We start from the raw sequence: 16,326 nt of genomic DNA on the forward strand, positions 1-16,326 counted from the left end.
GGCGGACACCGGAGATGACGTATCACCCGCTCGAGTTTTCTACGATTTTTGCGGGAAACCAAGTGAGGCGTTCACAACCACTGTCTCGCCCATCACCATTTACATTACAGTAGGCGTGTGATTAAACCAAATAGTAACCAAAATGCAAAAAGTGAATAACTTATTTTAATAATGCGTTCTCATAACAATACTTAAAAAAAGTCTGACAAATAAACGGAATTTAGTTACTTATACAACACGCGTGGAATAATCCATGTTTTGTCGTTTATTACACTGACAGCTGACGTAAACACAATTGTTCTTAACTTTATTTTAAAACACGCTAAATTATTATGGTACAACTCGTGTTTGTCGGAGATATTTGGTGAGAGAACAGGAAGTGTAGTGGTTCACAACTTCCGGCCATGTGTGAACCGAGTCCATCGCCGCTAATCTCGTGGCTCTTGGACTAAAACGATCTTATTAGTAGACAAAATAGCACAGAATTGACATTCTGTCAGTTAATTTGAAGAAAAAAGGATTGCTGAATTTGGTGCTCGAACGCAGCTAAGATGGCGGAGATAGTTCAACAGCGTATCGAGGACAGAATTCCTGAGTTGGAGCAACTGGAGAGAGTGGGGCTCTTCACCAAGAAAGAAGTCAAGTAAGACAACACAATATTTTACAACGATGATCACTAACCACAAAAAACCCTCATTGATCAACCGGCTGCATGTCTCCTTAGGACTCCTTTAAAATAAAAACACCAAAAAATTAATAGCATGACTGAAACTGCCCTAAATCTTAAGAAACACTAATATTGATTTGGTATTGTTGTATGTCATCATGATATAAAAGTACATTATAACATTTATTCATCATACAGTAATTATACATACTATTTTTTTTTTTTTGAGACAAAGATTATGTATTGTCTGGTATTTGTCTGCTTACTGTGGTATGTTATTATATATTTGTTCACTGTTCTGTTACAGAAAACAAGGACATTGGATAAAATTGCTATGGTATGAAAAGGTGAAGGATTAAACAAGCTCTGCTTCTTCCTACTCCTTTTCAGACGTGCTGTAATGAAACTACTGGAATTGTGTGGTGCATTACATTGTATTCTATGCATGTTCGAAATAAACCGAAACTGAACTGAACTGCACATTTATTTATCATACAGTAATTGTATATACTGTGTATGGAATTTGTTAAATAAAGGGCCACATTCTAATAGGGAATTAATTGTGTTTGGCAGAACCATCATCAAAAGAATCACAGCGCTGGAATACAAACTCCACAGGCTGATTGTCACCAAAGACGACTTTATCGCATACATACAGGTACAAGTCCTTTTGTACTAATTGTATTAAGTTGAAATGACTCAATTTATAGACCTTGATGTTGAATTACAGTACGAAATCAACGTCCTGGAGCTGGTCAAAAAGAGGAGAGCGGTATGTAACATGCTGCCACCTTCCTGTAGCATTAATGCATGTACTTGTACTGCTTCTCATCTTTGTGTTTTCTGTGCAGTGCATACGATACACACACAAGAAGGAGGAGATTGATTTTGCAATCATACACAGAATCAATAGTGTCTTCAGAAGGGCAACAAACAAGTGGAAGGTATTCTATCAAGCACCTTGTTATTATCATAACAAGGACATGTTGTCCCACCGAAGGGAAACAATCAGATCAAAGCTAAAGTACAAAAGTTCCAATGTTGCTAAAAAAATTCTCATGTCTTTTCCCTTCAGAATGATGTGCAACTTTGGCTCTCGCACGTTGCCTTCTGTAAGAAATGGGTATGTAATAATATTTCATTATTAGTCTGAATGACAGCAGTGGTTGTGTGGTATACCGGCACACAAAGTATTGCAGTACTAATTAATTAAAAATGCCTTTGAAAAATAAATTACTTTTTTTTCACAGCGTGGAAAAAGAAGAGAGAGAATGGAAATATTTTGGCGTAAAAAGTAACAAAGGTGGAGCTATAAATTTAGCTAGCGGCTAACATCCATCCACAGTGTTTTAGCTACTTGTAAATCATTAATCCTCACTTCCATGGCAACAACAAATATTTTTTTTTTTTTTACAAATATCTCTGCGGTAGGAGGAATTGCTAAACATGCTTCACTACTTACCGTAGGAGGATGCAATACCTAACAGCAAGCTTGCGCTCCTGAATGTAAACAAATGGGTGGAACAATACAAATACTGACTGTAACGATACCAAGTACAAGAGCCGTATTTCGTTTATAGTCGATACTAGAGGTGGGGTAAATAATGGATTTTTTGATGCATCGCAATTCAGGCATGGATGATTATAGAATTAATTAGTAAATGTTGATAATCGATTTATTTATTGTAAATAAAGTAATGCAGGCAGTTCTAAAATTTGTCTGACTGCAGCGAGCCTCCTCACCGAGAGATCTGACCAGCTCCTTTACTATCGGGCACTTCTGGTCCAGTTTTGCACACATTTTCATTAATCTAATATATGTGGGAATTAATTGAACTGTTTCTTATTACAAAGGAATTGGGGTTTTTTTAGTTGCAAGTGATTGATGAAAAAAATGTAAAACTGCAAAAATATGCATAAATTAAAGATGCATCAAAAATCGCTTTTTAATCAAATCGTAGCTCCTGAATCGTAATGGAATCGTGAGGTGCCCGAAACTTCCCACCTCCAGTCGATACAGTGATTACATCTTTTTTTAATTTTTTTTTTTTTTTAAGTTGTTTTTAAACTCAGTAAATATGCCCCTGGAGACAGGAGGACTTTAATTATGACCAATGTATGATCCTGTAACTACTTGATATTGGATCCAAACCCACAATTGTAGTATTAACCAAAACTTCCAAACAACAGAAGAATAAGGGCTTTTTACATTTTAACAGAAGTGTAGAGAGAACATGTTAAAACAAAGTAACCAGGTATTAAAAGTAAATGAACAAGTAGATTAATAATTCATTTTCTACCGCTTGGCCCTCAAAATTTGGACAAAATAAGAGGATGGGAAATTACACAATATGTTACTGCATACATAAGCAGCCAAATTAGGAGCCTTTTTAACCTGTTGGCTTACTTAATAACAAAAGAGAAGTTTTCTAGTATGTTTGTTTGTTATTTAATGCCAAAGTTGTTCTTTGATTGTGGTAAGAAACATGTTTAATGTATCATAATATTTTCTGTTAAAATAAGGCCAATATTTAAATTTTTATGGTCCCCTTTATTTGTGGAATTGTTGTATGGAAATACATTTTGGTACCAAGATATTGACAACCCTACTGGTGTAAAGATGTGTCCATTGTGTCTCTCTGCAGGCCTCAAAGGGGCAGCTCAGCAAGGTGTTCTCGGCCTTGCTGGCCATCCACCCTGATAAACCAGGTACATTTATAAGTATCATTTACAAAGCTGAACACGAAATGCTTACATTCTTGTGGTTGTGTTTGTCTCTTGTCACCAGCACTTTGGATCATGGCTGCTAAGATGGAGCTGGAAGAGAGACGTTCCTTTGATAATGCACGTCACTTGTTCCTTAGGGCGCTACGCTTCCACCCAGGCAACAAGAAGGTCTACCAGGAGGTAAGGAGTCGGAATAAAGCCACATTTGCACCATAGGAAGTTGAAAACTCAACCATGTCAATGTATTCCAGTACTTTCGCATGGAGTTGTTGCACTGTGAGAAGCTGAGGAAGAAGAAGGAAGGACTGGAGAAAGCTCAGATAGACACTGTGAGTGTCTCACACCTTTCCAAATGAGTAAAAATACATAAAACCACTTATACACTGTTTGTATTCTTGACACTATCCAGAGTGAATTTGAGTATTCTCCAGAGATTCTGAGTGGGAAACTAGCAATGGTGGTGTATAAAGATGCCAAAGACATAAACAAAGGTGGGCATGGGTTTTGTTTGAATTACCAAAAAAACAAAGCTGTTAAGTCAGTCGGAAGTAACTTTTGGGTGTTTTTGTGCCACAGAGGCAGAGTTTATCATCTCGCTGCTGAATATCGCATGTATCTTTGACTTCACCAAAGACTTCCAAGAGTCCATCCTGCAGGAGTAAGTCACCTTTTGGATGGACAAACATCCATTTTCTATACCGCTGTCCTCATAAGGTTTACAGGTGCAGCCTATCGTAAATGACCGGGTGGTCTGGTCACCAGTCAATCACAGGACACATTTCATAAAAACTACCATTAACACGCACATTTACACCTATGGACAATTTATTGTCTCCAATTAACCTGAAGTGCATGTTTTTGGGATGCAGGAGTGCCAACGCTCGCATGCAAACTGTCCTGTTTGTAAGGCTGACATGACATGCTAACCGCTATTGCACAAACACATTCTATTCCAAAACATCAACTATGAAACTGATCTTGTTTTCCAGCCTAAAAAACAACTTCCTGGATGACAGTGCCACCTGGGACTTCTTGGCCAGGAGGGAGCTTGAGGCTCCGGTAACAGGACAGGAACTTCAGACCGCCAAAATGCGGGCCTTGGAGGTTAACCGACGCGAGGAGCAATGCTGTCAGATGTACGATAAAGGCCTTGAGAGACTCAACACTGGTAGGACACATCACATATTCAATACATGCACTGTGCATGATGGACTAAAGTTTTGCAGGTGTATGTCTCAGTACTTTTGTCAATATATACACCGTACATTTGTTCCACACTAATACTTTAGTGGTTTGTTTTCAAGTCAGTCAAACTATGACACTAATGCTGCAAAAAAATGCTCCTTGACTGTACTACAGTATACTGTACCTTCTCTGTTAACGCAACTGTAAAGAGTAGCAGGTGTTTATTAGGAAGGGAGGCCCTTATTTGTACACATTTATTTTTTTAAAGTCATAATATAAATGTGTTAAGCACTGCATATATAATATAAGACCAATGTACAACTAAAAAATAACAAATAAACCGAAACAAATAAATAATCCTTTATTGTACATAGTACTAAAACATAGAATTAAAACAATTTTTATAGGGCCCTTTTGGGAAAGTGTGTATTTTTGTTCAGAAACATAAGTAAATAATTGTAATTTTTCCTTCACTTTTCTGTTTTTTGGAACACAATACATTTTGAAATTCTTGTATTACTAACTATTTAAAACAAATCATTTACATTGTAAAAAAATGGTTAAAGAGCTTCTACATATTGGTGTGTTAAACACCACCACAATACGATACATTAGGTGGTAGGCTACGCACGGCCCAGCCCGCAGCAAATTTTTTAACGATGTAAACAGGTGTAATGTAATAAGAAGTAAGTTGAAATGTTGACACTAATATCATAAAGCTGACATGCAGGCTGTTTTTTTTTCTTTAAAAAATCCTATACAGTCGTCCTTCAGCACAATGTCTTCAAATACTGCGGTATCACAGCATTACAGATTTTTTGTTTCAAGAATATTCTACAACATTTTTGTTCTAAATTAGGCATTTTCAATAAGATAAATGTCTAAATAAACTAAAAATATCAATACTGCAGTAGTTTGTTTGGTGTTTTTGTTTTATTATTTACTGAATCTAAGCATGGTGCAATGGTATGTGCACAATATGTAATCCTTATTACTCATTTTTAGTTTATTGCTTTTTAAATTTGTTGCTCTATGTAAAAATGACGCTGCTGAAGTGGCAGCTGCTCTGTGTTCTTATATGTACAGTACTTCTTTGTGTTATTCAATCCTTCCCTGTTGTTTTCATGTGCCTTTTGGTTTAAACCCCATCGAGACTACACAGCAAAGGATGGCACTTTAGTGACTTTGACGCTGGTTGTAATACTTTTTTGTGGACTTTTTGAATCTGCACTGGAACCACATAATTTCCCCAGTGTGGAATACATTAAAGTCTAACCTATTGGCCACTAGATGAGACCAAACCAATCAGGTCACGTTGTTCAGTATCATGGCCACTGATTGGCTCAGCTTCAGGTAGCATTACTACATTGGATTAAAAGTGACTAAAAGGGATTATTTTATATCTAGAGGGCTCTCATAATGTAAAAAAAAATATTTTGAATGTAGTTAACAGTTTGTTATGCTCTAGCTATGAAAATATATGATTCATAATGAATGATTCCTACTCGGCAGAAATTATTTATCAAGGTCAACCAATTAACCACAATATACAAAGGTTTACTGTATATTGTATTAGTTTTAAAAAGTGAAAAATGTACCCCGCATCCTTTTATTTTTCCATGATCGGCTCTCAGTGGAAAAGGTTTGGACACCCCTGGTCTAACATATCTCTTCAGGACTGAATATTTCAATATACATTTGAATATACACAACCTAATTTCATTTGAACAGTCAAACATGTCACTTGTGGCAGTGTCTTACTTGTTGTGTTCTCATCGTGCTTTTGTGTGGCCCGCTGCAGAACCCATGTGGACCTACTACGTGGCATTCTGTCTGGAGAGAGTGAAAAGGAAGACAAATGTCCAAGAGCTTAAGGACAAGGTAAGTAACGCTCTGTCCTTTATGCTGTCACCCTGCGTGAGGATGAACAAATGTATTGTATGTGTGTATCGTATACATCACAGAGGCAGGAGAGGCTGATGGGAGTCCTGAGGCGAGCCCACGACTCATCACTGCTAAAAGAGGATTATTACAAGAACTGGGTAATAAGACTGTACCACAATTGTCAAGGACAGCTGTCCCACTCTGTCCTACATAACGCGACGTCCTCCCTTTGAGCAGCTGCAAATCCTGCTGTCATCAGGAGACACGGAGAGCGCGACTGAGATCGCCATGGCAGTCACGCAGCGCTACAGCCAGTCGGTGTCGGTGTGGAGCCTGGCCTTGCAGACGCTGATGCACCTGGGGAGGGATGACGCTGGGCCACTGTTCCAGGACGCGCTCACACACATCCATCCCAAGGTGAACACACACGCACACACACACACAGTTATCAACTAAGTGGGTCGTCTCTAATTAGCCTCCATTCCATCCTATTAACGTATTTTTTTTACAGGAAAGGAGAAAGGAAAAAAGTAGGCAAAATGGAAAAAAACACCTTAAACATGAATATCACATGATGATGAATGTTTTACACTTAAATTAGCTGCAGGCACTTTTACAACAGAGGAGCTTGGTATTGTTTTCATAAGACTTGAAGCATGAGGAGGATTACTACACATTCTGCAACTTCAAGCATTTAGACGCCCTCATGATATACATAAACAAGGTGCTAATCCAGTCCGGTATGGTCATGGTAACGTAAAACAAAAGGATTGGGGCTCCTCAAGAACAAACAAAACAGCTCCTAAACATGAAATAACTAAAGTAAAATGGGAAATAGTTGTAAGTCCAAACTTTTTCCACTGAGGGACTCATACTGAATATTAATTACTATACTTAACTGTATATGTTGTTAAAAGGCTAAAAAAAAAACGCTGTATTGTTTGTCTGCTGCAGCTACACAATTGCTTATTAGTGAACTTTTTGCAATGCCAAGCATGAGTCACACTCTTCTTGGGGTGCCAAACAAAAGGAAAGAAAAAGTAAAGAGTGAAGTGAAATTAGACATTGTGTAACGCTCAGTAGAGAAGTGGAAAAAAAATTAACATTGGCTGCATGCCCCAGTCCTTGTTTAAACGTCGCAATCATCATCAAAGATAAGATGGTATCTTTAAACATAAAGCATTTTCTACAATGAAATAATCAGTGATAAATGACAAAGGCGGGAATCTTTGGGCACTTTACGATTCGATTCAGAATCAGATTCTTGATTCAACACAATTCTTGTAATATATTATTTGGTATATAAATGATAAAAGTTTTTCAAAAATAAAGCTCCTCTTGGCCTCTGACGTATGACTTATATGCGTAGTGTTGGCCTGAACACGTTTTTTTTAATTTATTCATTTTTCAAATTGTATTTACAAAAATCACAGTGTTGATCTAATAAAAGAAAATAAAGCAACCTAATTCCAGTTTTGCAATACTTAAGATATACATTTACAAAGCAATTGAGAATACATACAAATACAATACTTACAAAAAAAAAATTGAAGAAAAAAAAGATTACAATCAACTGTATCAATAATAATATGAATATTACCGGTAGTTGTTTAATGTTTAAATTTAAAAGTTGATTCTTAAAAAAATTTGCACAAAAACTTAAAAAAAGAAAGCGATTTTCTAAAATTATTCAATCGATTCAGATTTGGACGTAAATAGTTTTGTTGGAGAACCCCTAATATTTATCACTAGTTATCTGCAAGCGTTCATATGCTTTATGACTGTAGTCTTTTATATTCTGCACACAAGTCGTGTAGTGGTTCACATAGCACACTTTCACACAACTCGGCTGGACTCCAGTGTCTTAGTGACTCTGAAGAGGATAAGCACACAGACAATGGCTGAAATAAAGCAAAAGTTCTCTCATCGCTCTGTTCTAACAGGAGAGCTTACCAATTTGGCAGCTGCAGGTCGAGTGGAGCATAGCCAGCCAGAAACCTGAGGAGACAGAGGCCATCTTCAAGGTAATCCTAAAAGAGGAATTGCACTTTTTTTTCTATTTTTTTAGAACTTTGCCTATCATTCACAATCCCTATCTAAGACAAGAACACATGTTAAAACAAGGATGGGGCGATGGTCACCACTTTGTGAACAAATGGTGAGCAAATTGTCGAACAGTTTTAGAACAACATTTATCAACGAGCTATTGCAAGGAATTTAGGGATTTCACCATCTACGGTCCGCAATATCAAAAGGTTCAGAGAATCTGGAGAAATCACTGCACGTAAGCGGCAGGGCCGAAAACCAACATTGAATGTCTGGGACCTTCAATCCCTCAGGCGGTACTGCATCAAAAAGCGACATCAGTGTGTAAAAGATATCACCACATGGGCTCAGGAACACTTCAGAAAACCACTGTCAGTAACTACAGTTGGTTGCTACATCTGTAAGTGCAAGTTAAAACACTTAACTTTGCAAAACGAAAGCCATTTGGGGCGGTATAGCTCGGTTGGTGGAGCGGCCGTGCCAGCAACTTGACGGTTGCAGGTTCGATCCCCGCATCCGCCATCCTAGTTACAGCCGTTGTGTCCTTGGGCAAGACACTTTACCCACCTGCTCCCAGTGCCACCCACACTGGTTTAAATGTAACTTAGATATTGGGTTTCACTATGTAAAGCGCTTTGAGTCACTAGAGAAAAGCGCTATATAAATATAATTCACTTCACTTCACTTCATTTATCATCAACACCCAGAAACGTCGTCAGCTTCGCTGGGCCCGAGCTCATCTAAGATGGACCGATGCAAAGTGGAAAAGTGTTCTGTGGTCTGACGAGTCCACATTTCAAATTGTTTTTGGAAACTGTGGACGTCGTGTCCTCCGCACCAAAGAGGAAAAGAACCATTTGAAGTGCTACAGGTGCAAAGTTCAAAAGCCAGCATATGTGATGGTATGGGGGTGTATTAGTGCCCAAGACATGGGTAACTTGCACATCTGTGAAGGCACCACTAATGCTGAAAGGTACATACAAGTTTGGGAGCAACATATGTTGCCATCTAAGCAACGTCTTTTTCAGCAAGACAATGCCAAGCCACATTCTGCACGTGTTACAACAGCGTGGCTTCATAGTAAAAGAGTGCGGGTACTAGACTGGCCTGCCTGTAGTCCAGGCCTGTCTCCCATTGAAAATGTGTGGCGCATTATGAAGCGTAAACTACGACAAGGGAGACCCTGGACAACTTAAGCTGTACATCAAGCAAGAATGGGAAATAATTCCACCTAAAAAGCTTAAAAAATTGGTGTCCTCAGTTCCCAAACCTTTACTACTGCTCCCAGAAAGTATAAGTTGAAAGAGACTAATGTGAACAATATTGTTTTACAGGGAATGTTTAGATTGTCATTTTAAAGACATCACTTTTAAGTAATTTTTTGAATATTTGCTTTAAACAGATTATTTGCATTTAAAATACATGTTTGTGCATTACACTTGTGTTCAATTACAGCAAGTGTGTTTATCCTAAACATTCCTGCTATTCATTTGACATACTATGGCATCTTTTATTTTTGGACATATACCACAATAATATCATACTGTGGCCATAATACCGCGATAATATCGTGCCGTGAGATTTTGATATCGTTACATCGCTAACAGTTAGTTATTTTTTTAAATTATGTTCGTAATGTATATTTATTGCTTGGCGCTTAGCAATACTGCTACTTGCTGGATCTGTTGATCACTCAGCGTCTAAAACTTGTCGCTCTTCTTCCTTATATTTAAGCTAAATCTGGATCTTCATTTGTCCCAAAGTAGTCGTCTTTGGCTCTCATGAAGTCTGCCATAATTTGTAGTAGTTGTCCCTTTTGGGGTCGCGTGGGGTGCTGGAGCCTATCTCAGCTGCATTCAGGTGGAAGGCGGAGCACACCCTGGACAAGTCGCCACCTCATCACAGGGCCAACTCAGACAGACAACATTCACACTCACATTCACACACTAGGGCCCATTTAGTGTTGCCAATCAACCTATCCCCAAGTGCATGTCTTTGGAGGAAGCCAGAGTACCCGGAGGGAACCCACGCAGTCACGGGGAGAACATGCAAACTCCACACAGAAAGATCCCGAACCCGGGATTGAACTCAGGACCTTCGTATTGTGAGGCACATGCACTAACCCGTTTCACCGTGCTGCATATATATATATATATATATATATATATATATATATACACACACACACACACACACAGGTAAAAGCCAGTAAATTAGAATATTTTGAAAAACTAGATTTATTTCAGTAATTGCATTCAAAAGGTGTAACTTGTACATTATATTTATTCATTGCACACAGACTGATGCATTCAAATGTTTATTTCATTTAATTTTGATGATTTGAAGTGGCAACAAATGAAAATCCAAAATTCCGTGTGTCACAAAATTAGAATATTACTTAAGGCTAATACAAAAAAGGGATTTTTAGAAATGTTGGCCAACTGAAAAGTATGAAAATGAAAAATATGAGCATGTACAATACTCAATACTTGGTTGGAGCTCCTTTTGCCTCAATTACTGCGTTAATGCGGCGTGGCATGGAGTCGATGAGTTTCTGGCACTGCTCAGGTGTTATGAGAGCCCAGGTTGCTCTGATAGTGGCCTTCAACTCTTCTGCGTTTTTGGGTCTGGCATTCTGCATCTTCCTTTTCACAATACCCCACAGATTTTCTATGGGGCTAAGGTCAGGGGAGTTGGCGGGCCAATTTAGAACAGAAATACCATGGTCCGTAAACCAGGCACGGGTAGATTTTGCGCTGTGTGCAGGCGCCAAGTCCTGTTGGAACTTGAAATCTCCATCTCCATAGAGCAGGTCAGCAGCAGGAAGCATGAAGTGCTCTAAAACTTGCTGGTAGACGGCTGCGTTGACCCTGGATCTCAGGAAACAGAGTGGACCGACACCAGCAGATGACATGGCACCCCAAACCATCACTGATGGTGGAAACTTTACACTAGACTTCAGGCAACGTGGATCCTGTGCCTCTCCTGTCTTCCTCCAGACTCTGGGACCTCGATTTCCAAAGGAAATGCAAAATTTGCATGGTTGGGTGATGGTTTGGGGTGCCATGTCATCTGCTGGTGTCGGTCCACTCTGTTTCCTGAGATCCAGGGTCAACGCAGCCGTCTACCAGCAAGTTTTAGAGCACTTCATGCTTCCTGCTGCTGACCTGCTCTATGGAGATGGAGATTTCAAGTTCCAACAGGACTTGGCGCCTGCACACAGCGCAAAATCTACCCGTGCCTGGTTTACGGACCATGGTATTTCTGTTCTAAATAGGCCCGCCAACTCCCCTGACCTTACCCCCATAGAAAATCTGTGGGGTATTGTGAAAAGGAAGATGCAGAATGCCAGACCCAAAAACGCAGAAGAGTTGAAGGCCACTATCAGAGCAACCTGGGCTCTCATAACACCTGAGCAGTGCCAGAAACTCATCGACTCCATGCCACGCCGCATTAACGCAGTAATTGAGGCAAAAGGAGCTCCAACCAAGTATTGAGTATTGTACATGCTCATATTTTTCATTTTCATACTTTTCAGTTGGCCAACATTTCTAAAAATCCCTTTTTTGTGTTAGCCTTAAGTAATATTCTAATTTTATGACACACGGAATTTTGGATTTTCATTTGTTGCCACTTCAAATCATCAAAATTAAATGAAATAAACATTTGAATGCATCAGTCTGTGTGCAATGAATAAATATAATGTACAAGTTACACCTTTTGAATGCAATTACTGAAATAAATCAAGTTTTTCAAAATATTCTAATTTACTGGCTTTTACCTGTGTGTATATATATATATATATATATATATATTTTTTTTTAGAGCGCTTTATATACGGAATAGAGCAAATCCCTCTACTTCCATTGTTAGCTGACTCTTGTGTGTTTATTTACAAATTAGAATTCATAAAAAAAGATAAAAAATGTTCTTGTCTAGTTGTAATAGACATTATTCCAAAAAGAGTGAAGTTCCCCTTCAAAAGAAAACTTGAATGAAACCCTTAGCTGTGCCCTTAATGATTCACATCTCCACATCAATATGCACACAATGATTTAGCCTAAGAACACTTCAGCAGACAAGTTTTTTTTTTTTTTACCACCAGCGAGGTCTGCTATCTGCAGTGGCAGACGTTGCCATGGAGATGAAAGAGTGCTACCTCGATTGGTCATACTCCACCGGAGGCTACAAGAAAGCTCGAAAGACTTTTACCAGGTAAAGAAAAGTAGTGACACTTACATAAATTAGCGGCTATTGTGCAAACAAATACCTTTCCTTCTTTTAGTTTACAGGATAGCAGACCTCTTTCCAAGCCTTTGTTCACCAGAATTATTCTGATTGAGAAAGAACAAGTGAGTGCATCAAAATCACATTGGTGTCATTAAGTCAGGTCTAATTGTGTTGTTCATGAAGGAATCTCCAAGGATGAACTATTTGAGGGACTACTATGAAAGGGCCCTGCAAGAGTTTGGCTCCTCAGATGAAGGTGAGGCAAGAATATTGTTAGTCAAACTTATTTATTTTCAGTATCATGTTATTCAAGTAGCAAAGCTAATAAGAGTCCAATAAAGTCTCAGAGATGCTCCAGTGTATGGTTATTTCCACTGTTCATCAGCTCAATGTGTTTCTTGTACCCTCTGAAGATTTGTGGCTCCAGTACATCCAGGAGGAGATGGGGCCCCTCGGCCAACTGGAGAACTGTGGCAAGATCCACTGGAGAGCCATGAAGTTCCTGGAGGGGGAGAGCGTGGAGAGATTCACCACCAAATACACGCTCCTTCAGACCGGACACCTTGGAATCCATTGAAACCACACAAGTCGACTTGTCAGTGTTGAGCAGGAGTTGGTCTGCTTGAGGAAACCACATGAGCCGTTGGCTGGTTCCACAGTCCATCCTTGGGAATTTATTCACCGTTATTTACTGAACATGAACTGTTTTTTGATGTCCCATGTTTGGGATGGAATTCCAGAGAGACATGTTGAGTTGCAGCTTGCTTCCAAAGAGCCATGTTGGGAACATGTACGATTCCAAGAAGGTTCTAAACCAATGGATGTTGTCTTATTGAGTACACATGTGGATGGCCTTCAAATAAAACTAATTCAATTCTTCTCAGTAGTGCATGTAAATGATTGATGGTTGTCACACCTTCTCCTCATTTTAACTTCTCAAATCTCCAAACGTATCACTCTAAAGTGTCTTTGGTTTCAAAAATCTTAAAATACGATGACTAAATATAAAAAAATAACATCAGTACCCAAGGAGGCATTAAACATCTTTATATACTGTACTGTATTTACCACTGTAAGGCCACTTTGTTTCACACATTTACTATACAGTTAAGTTAGAATATTGTAACTGCATGAAAGAAAATCTAACATTCTTAAATGAAATACATGAGTATGGAGTTACAGTAATATAGTAGTGGTTTCCTTCTCACATCAGTAAGAGGCTTTGACAAAATACTGTCATCAACATTCCTAATCAGAAATGTTATACATATATTGAGGAAATTAGTGCAAATATTACAGGAAAAAAAATAATTTAATATTGATCCCTTTTTGAAATTGTGATTGTTTTAAGGAAAAGCACTGAAGCGGTCATAATGTACTCTAGCACATCATCACAATGAGATCCAATACAAGACCTGCCTCATTAATCCTGCCTTTTCAGAGATAATGCTCCGTTTTAATTGACTTTATTGAAAATGTATTCAACTAACAGTGCAATTATTGATGTACTTGTAGTTTAGTGTACAGTGTAATATTTTGCTCAAAATGGCAGGTTAAAAAAAGAAAGAAAGTGCACATAGTAAACCCCACAATAAACATCGTTCAATTCCAAATTAAAATGGAGCATTGAAGGCATAGGTACCAAATAGCTCCAAAATATATTTTCTAGTTGTAAAATATATCTACTATACTCTTGTTTGACTAGTGCTACCTAATGTTGTGGTCTTATTCACCACCATGCATGTGATTTCTGTATTTATCAATCTGATAAGTCATTTAAAACATATATTAGTCAGCAAGTTCGGTGTCCCAGTGTGTCTTCCGGAAGAAACGATAGCAGCAAGGAATTAATAAATACATTTGCATGGACCGTGTGCTAACTGTTTAAACAACCCTTCAGCATATAAATTGACTATTGTTTACTTTACCGGTGCAGTCCGACCCTCAAAGCTTCTTGAGGAAGATGTAAGTGAAGAGCATCAAGATGGCCGCCGAGAGCATCCCGATGGCACACTGGTGGATAGTGATGACCTTCTCCAGGGCGTGTATGCGCTCCTCCATGGCGCTGGTGTGGATGTAGTCGTAGATGGAGGCCCCGATGCTCCATACCGCCCACACGGCGTCCACGACCGCCTTCATGGTGGGAGAGACCATTGGGTGGGGCGCCTGCAGCTGGACACTAGCTGCATTCACAGATTACCTGCTCTTCGTCACTGTAATTACAGAGAAACGATAGCGTAAATAAAGTAAGTGAAAACCCTTTCAAGGAGTGCACACTTCAGTAGAAATAAGGTTTCTATGGAATAGCCAGGAGTCCTCTACATAACACAATAATTTGCAATGTTGTTAGAAACCACTAAAGCTTGGTGAGCAACACATTGCGTATCACTGATCCCAACGCTTTCATTGCAATTGATAGAAATCATAATACAATATTTAATAAAATGTAAGCTGTTTTTTAGAGATGATTACTTTGTTGGCGCAGTTGGGCCGGATGTGATGGGGAGCCATACTTGCCAACCCTCCCGGGAAAATTTTTTTTCCCGGGAGACTCCCGAATTTCAGTGCCCCTCCCGAAAATCTCCCGGGGCAAACATTCTCCTGAATTTCTCCCGATTTCCACCCGGACAACAATATTGGGGGCGTGCCTTAAAGGCACTGCCTTTAGCGTCCTCTCTCACCTGAAAACTTCACCCCTTAACAGCTGCATGCTGTCCAGGCGTCCACTTTTCCTCCATATAAACAGCGTGCCGACCCAGTCACATAATAATGTAGCGTTGGACGGGTTTAACAATGGTCTTTACTCGAAGAGGTCAAGAAATGCTGACACGTTGTATGATCTTTTAACTGGTTTAATGATAACGTTAATTTCAAGCACATGCACGCGCACGCACACGCACAAAGTGAATGCAGGCATACTTGGTCAACAGCCGTACATGTCACACTGACGGTGGCCGTATAAACAACTTTAACACTGTTACTAATAGGCGCCACACTGTCAACCCACACCAAACAAGAATGACAAAGACATTTCGGGAGAACATCCGCACCGTAACACAACATAACAAATACCCAGAACCCCTGGCAGCACTAACTCTTCCGGAACGCTACATTAATATCTACGGCTTTTGGAGCTCAGTGCACAACTGCACACACAACAAGAAGGAGACGAAGCAGAAGAACGAAGAAGAGACATGGCGACGACGAGTAAGAAGAAGAAGTACGCTTGCAAGTTCCAAAATGATTGGAAAAAAGAATTCCATTTCATCCAGGACAGCTCGATGTGGAAGGGGTATGCTGCCTGCACCTCAACCCCGCCCCCCCCATCTCCCAAATTCGGAGGTCTTAAGGTTGGCAAGTATGCGGGGAGCACTATCATTTTGACTGTGTGTGACTGGTGGGAAAAAGAGAGCGCTTGCAAATTTCATCATTTGGAGCGCTTTAATACTCACATATTTGTGATGAAAAGTGTCATCCTGCACTGACAGTATCTCTTGCAGTGTTGCTCACAAACATTTGGTGTCACTGAGAAAAAGGTTGACATCTTGGGTCGCCTCAACAAAAAATGTTTGCTTTCTTCTCGCCTT

The 16,326-nt window shown here is 39.3% G+C and overlaps 2 protein-coding genes across 2 annotated transcripts in view; one reads left to right on the forward strand and one right to left on the reverse strand.

Moving 5' to 3' along the window:
• Window positions 1-76: 76 nt before the first annotated feature.
• utp6 (UTP6 small subunit processome component) lies at window positions 77-13,618 on the forward strand. Its single transcript, XM_061983744.1, has 19 exons — window positions 77-643; window positions 1,241-1,325; window positions 1,398-1,439; window positions 1,519-1,611; window positions 1,743-1,790; window positions 3,313-3,376; window positions 3,456-3,574; window positions 3,646-3,723; window positions 3,804-3,885; window positions 3,971-4,052; window positions 4,384-4,562; window positions 6,381-6,460; window positions 6,544-6,621; window positions 6,701-6,880; window positions 8,407-8,487; window positions 12,615-12,724; window positions 12,795-12,861; window positions 12,923-12,995; window positions 13,153-13,618. Exons 1-19 carry the CDS (start codon window positions 552-554, stop codon window positions 13,314-13,316), a joined length of 1,797 nt encoding a protein of 598 aa, XP_061839728.1. The 5' UTR covers window positions 77-551; the 3' UTR covers window positions 13,317-13,618.
• A 137-nt stretch (window positions 13,619-13,755) lies between these two features.
• Window positions 13,756-16,326, reverse strand: part of LOC133621601 (uncharacterized) — a 182,946-nt gene continuing 180,375 nt past the window's right edge. Inside the window, exon 5 of the mRNA XM_072916055.1 lies at window positions 13,756-14,952. The gene's annotated coding sequence lies outside the window, so the exon portion shown is untranslated. The remainder of the gene's footprint in view (window positions 14,953-16,326) is intronic.

This window comes from Nerophis lumbriciformis, linkage group LG25 (genome assembly GCF_033978685.3).
Source record: "Nerophis lumbriciformis linkage group LG25, RoL_Nlum_v2.1, whole genome shotgun sequence".
Classification (NCBI taxonomy): Eukaryota; Metazoa; Chordata; class Actinopteri; order Syngnathiformes; family Syngnathidae; genus Nerophis; species Nerophis lumbriciformis.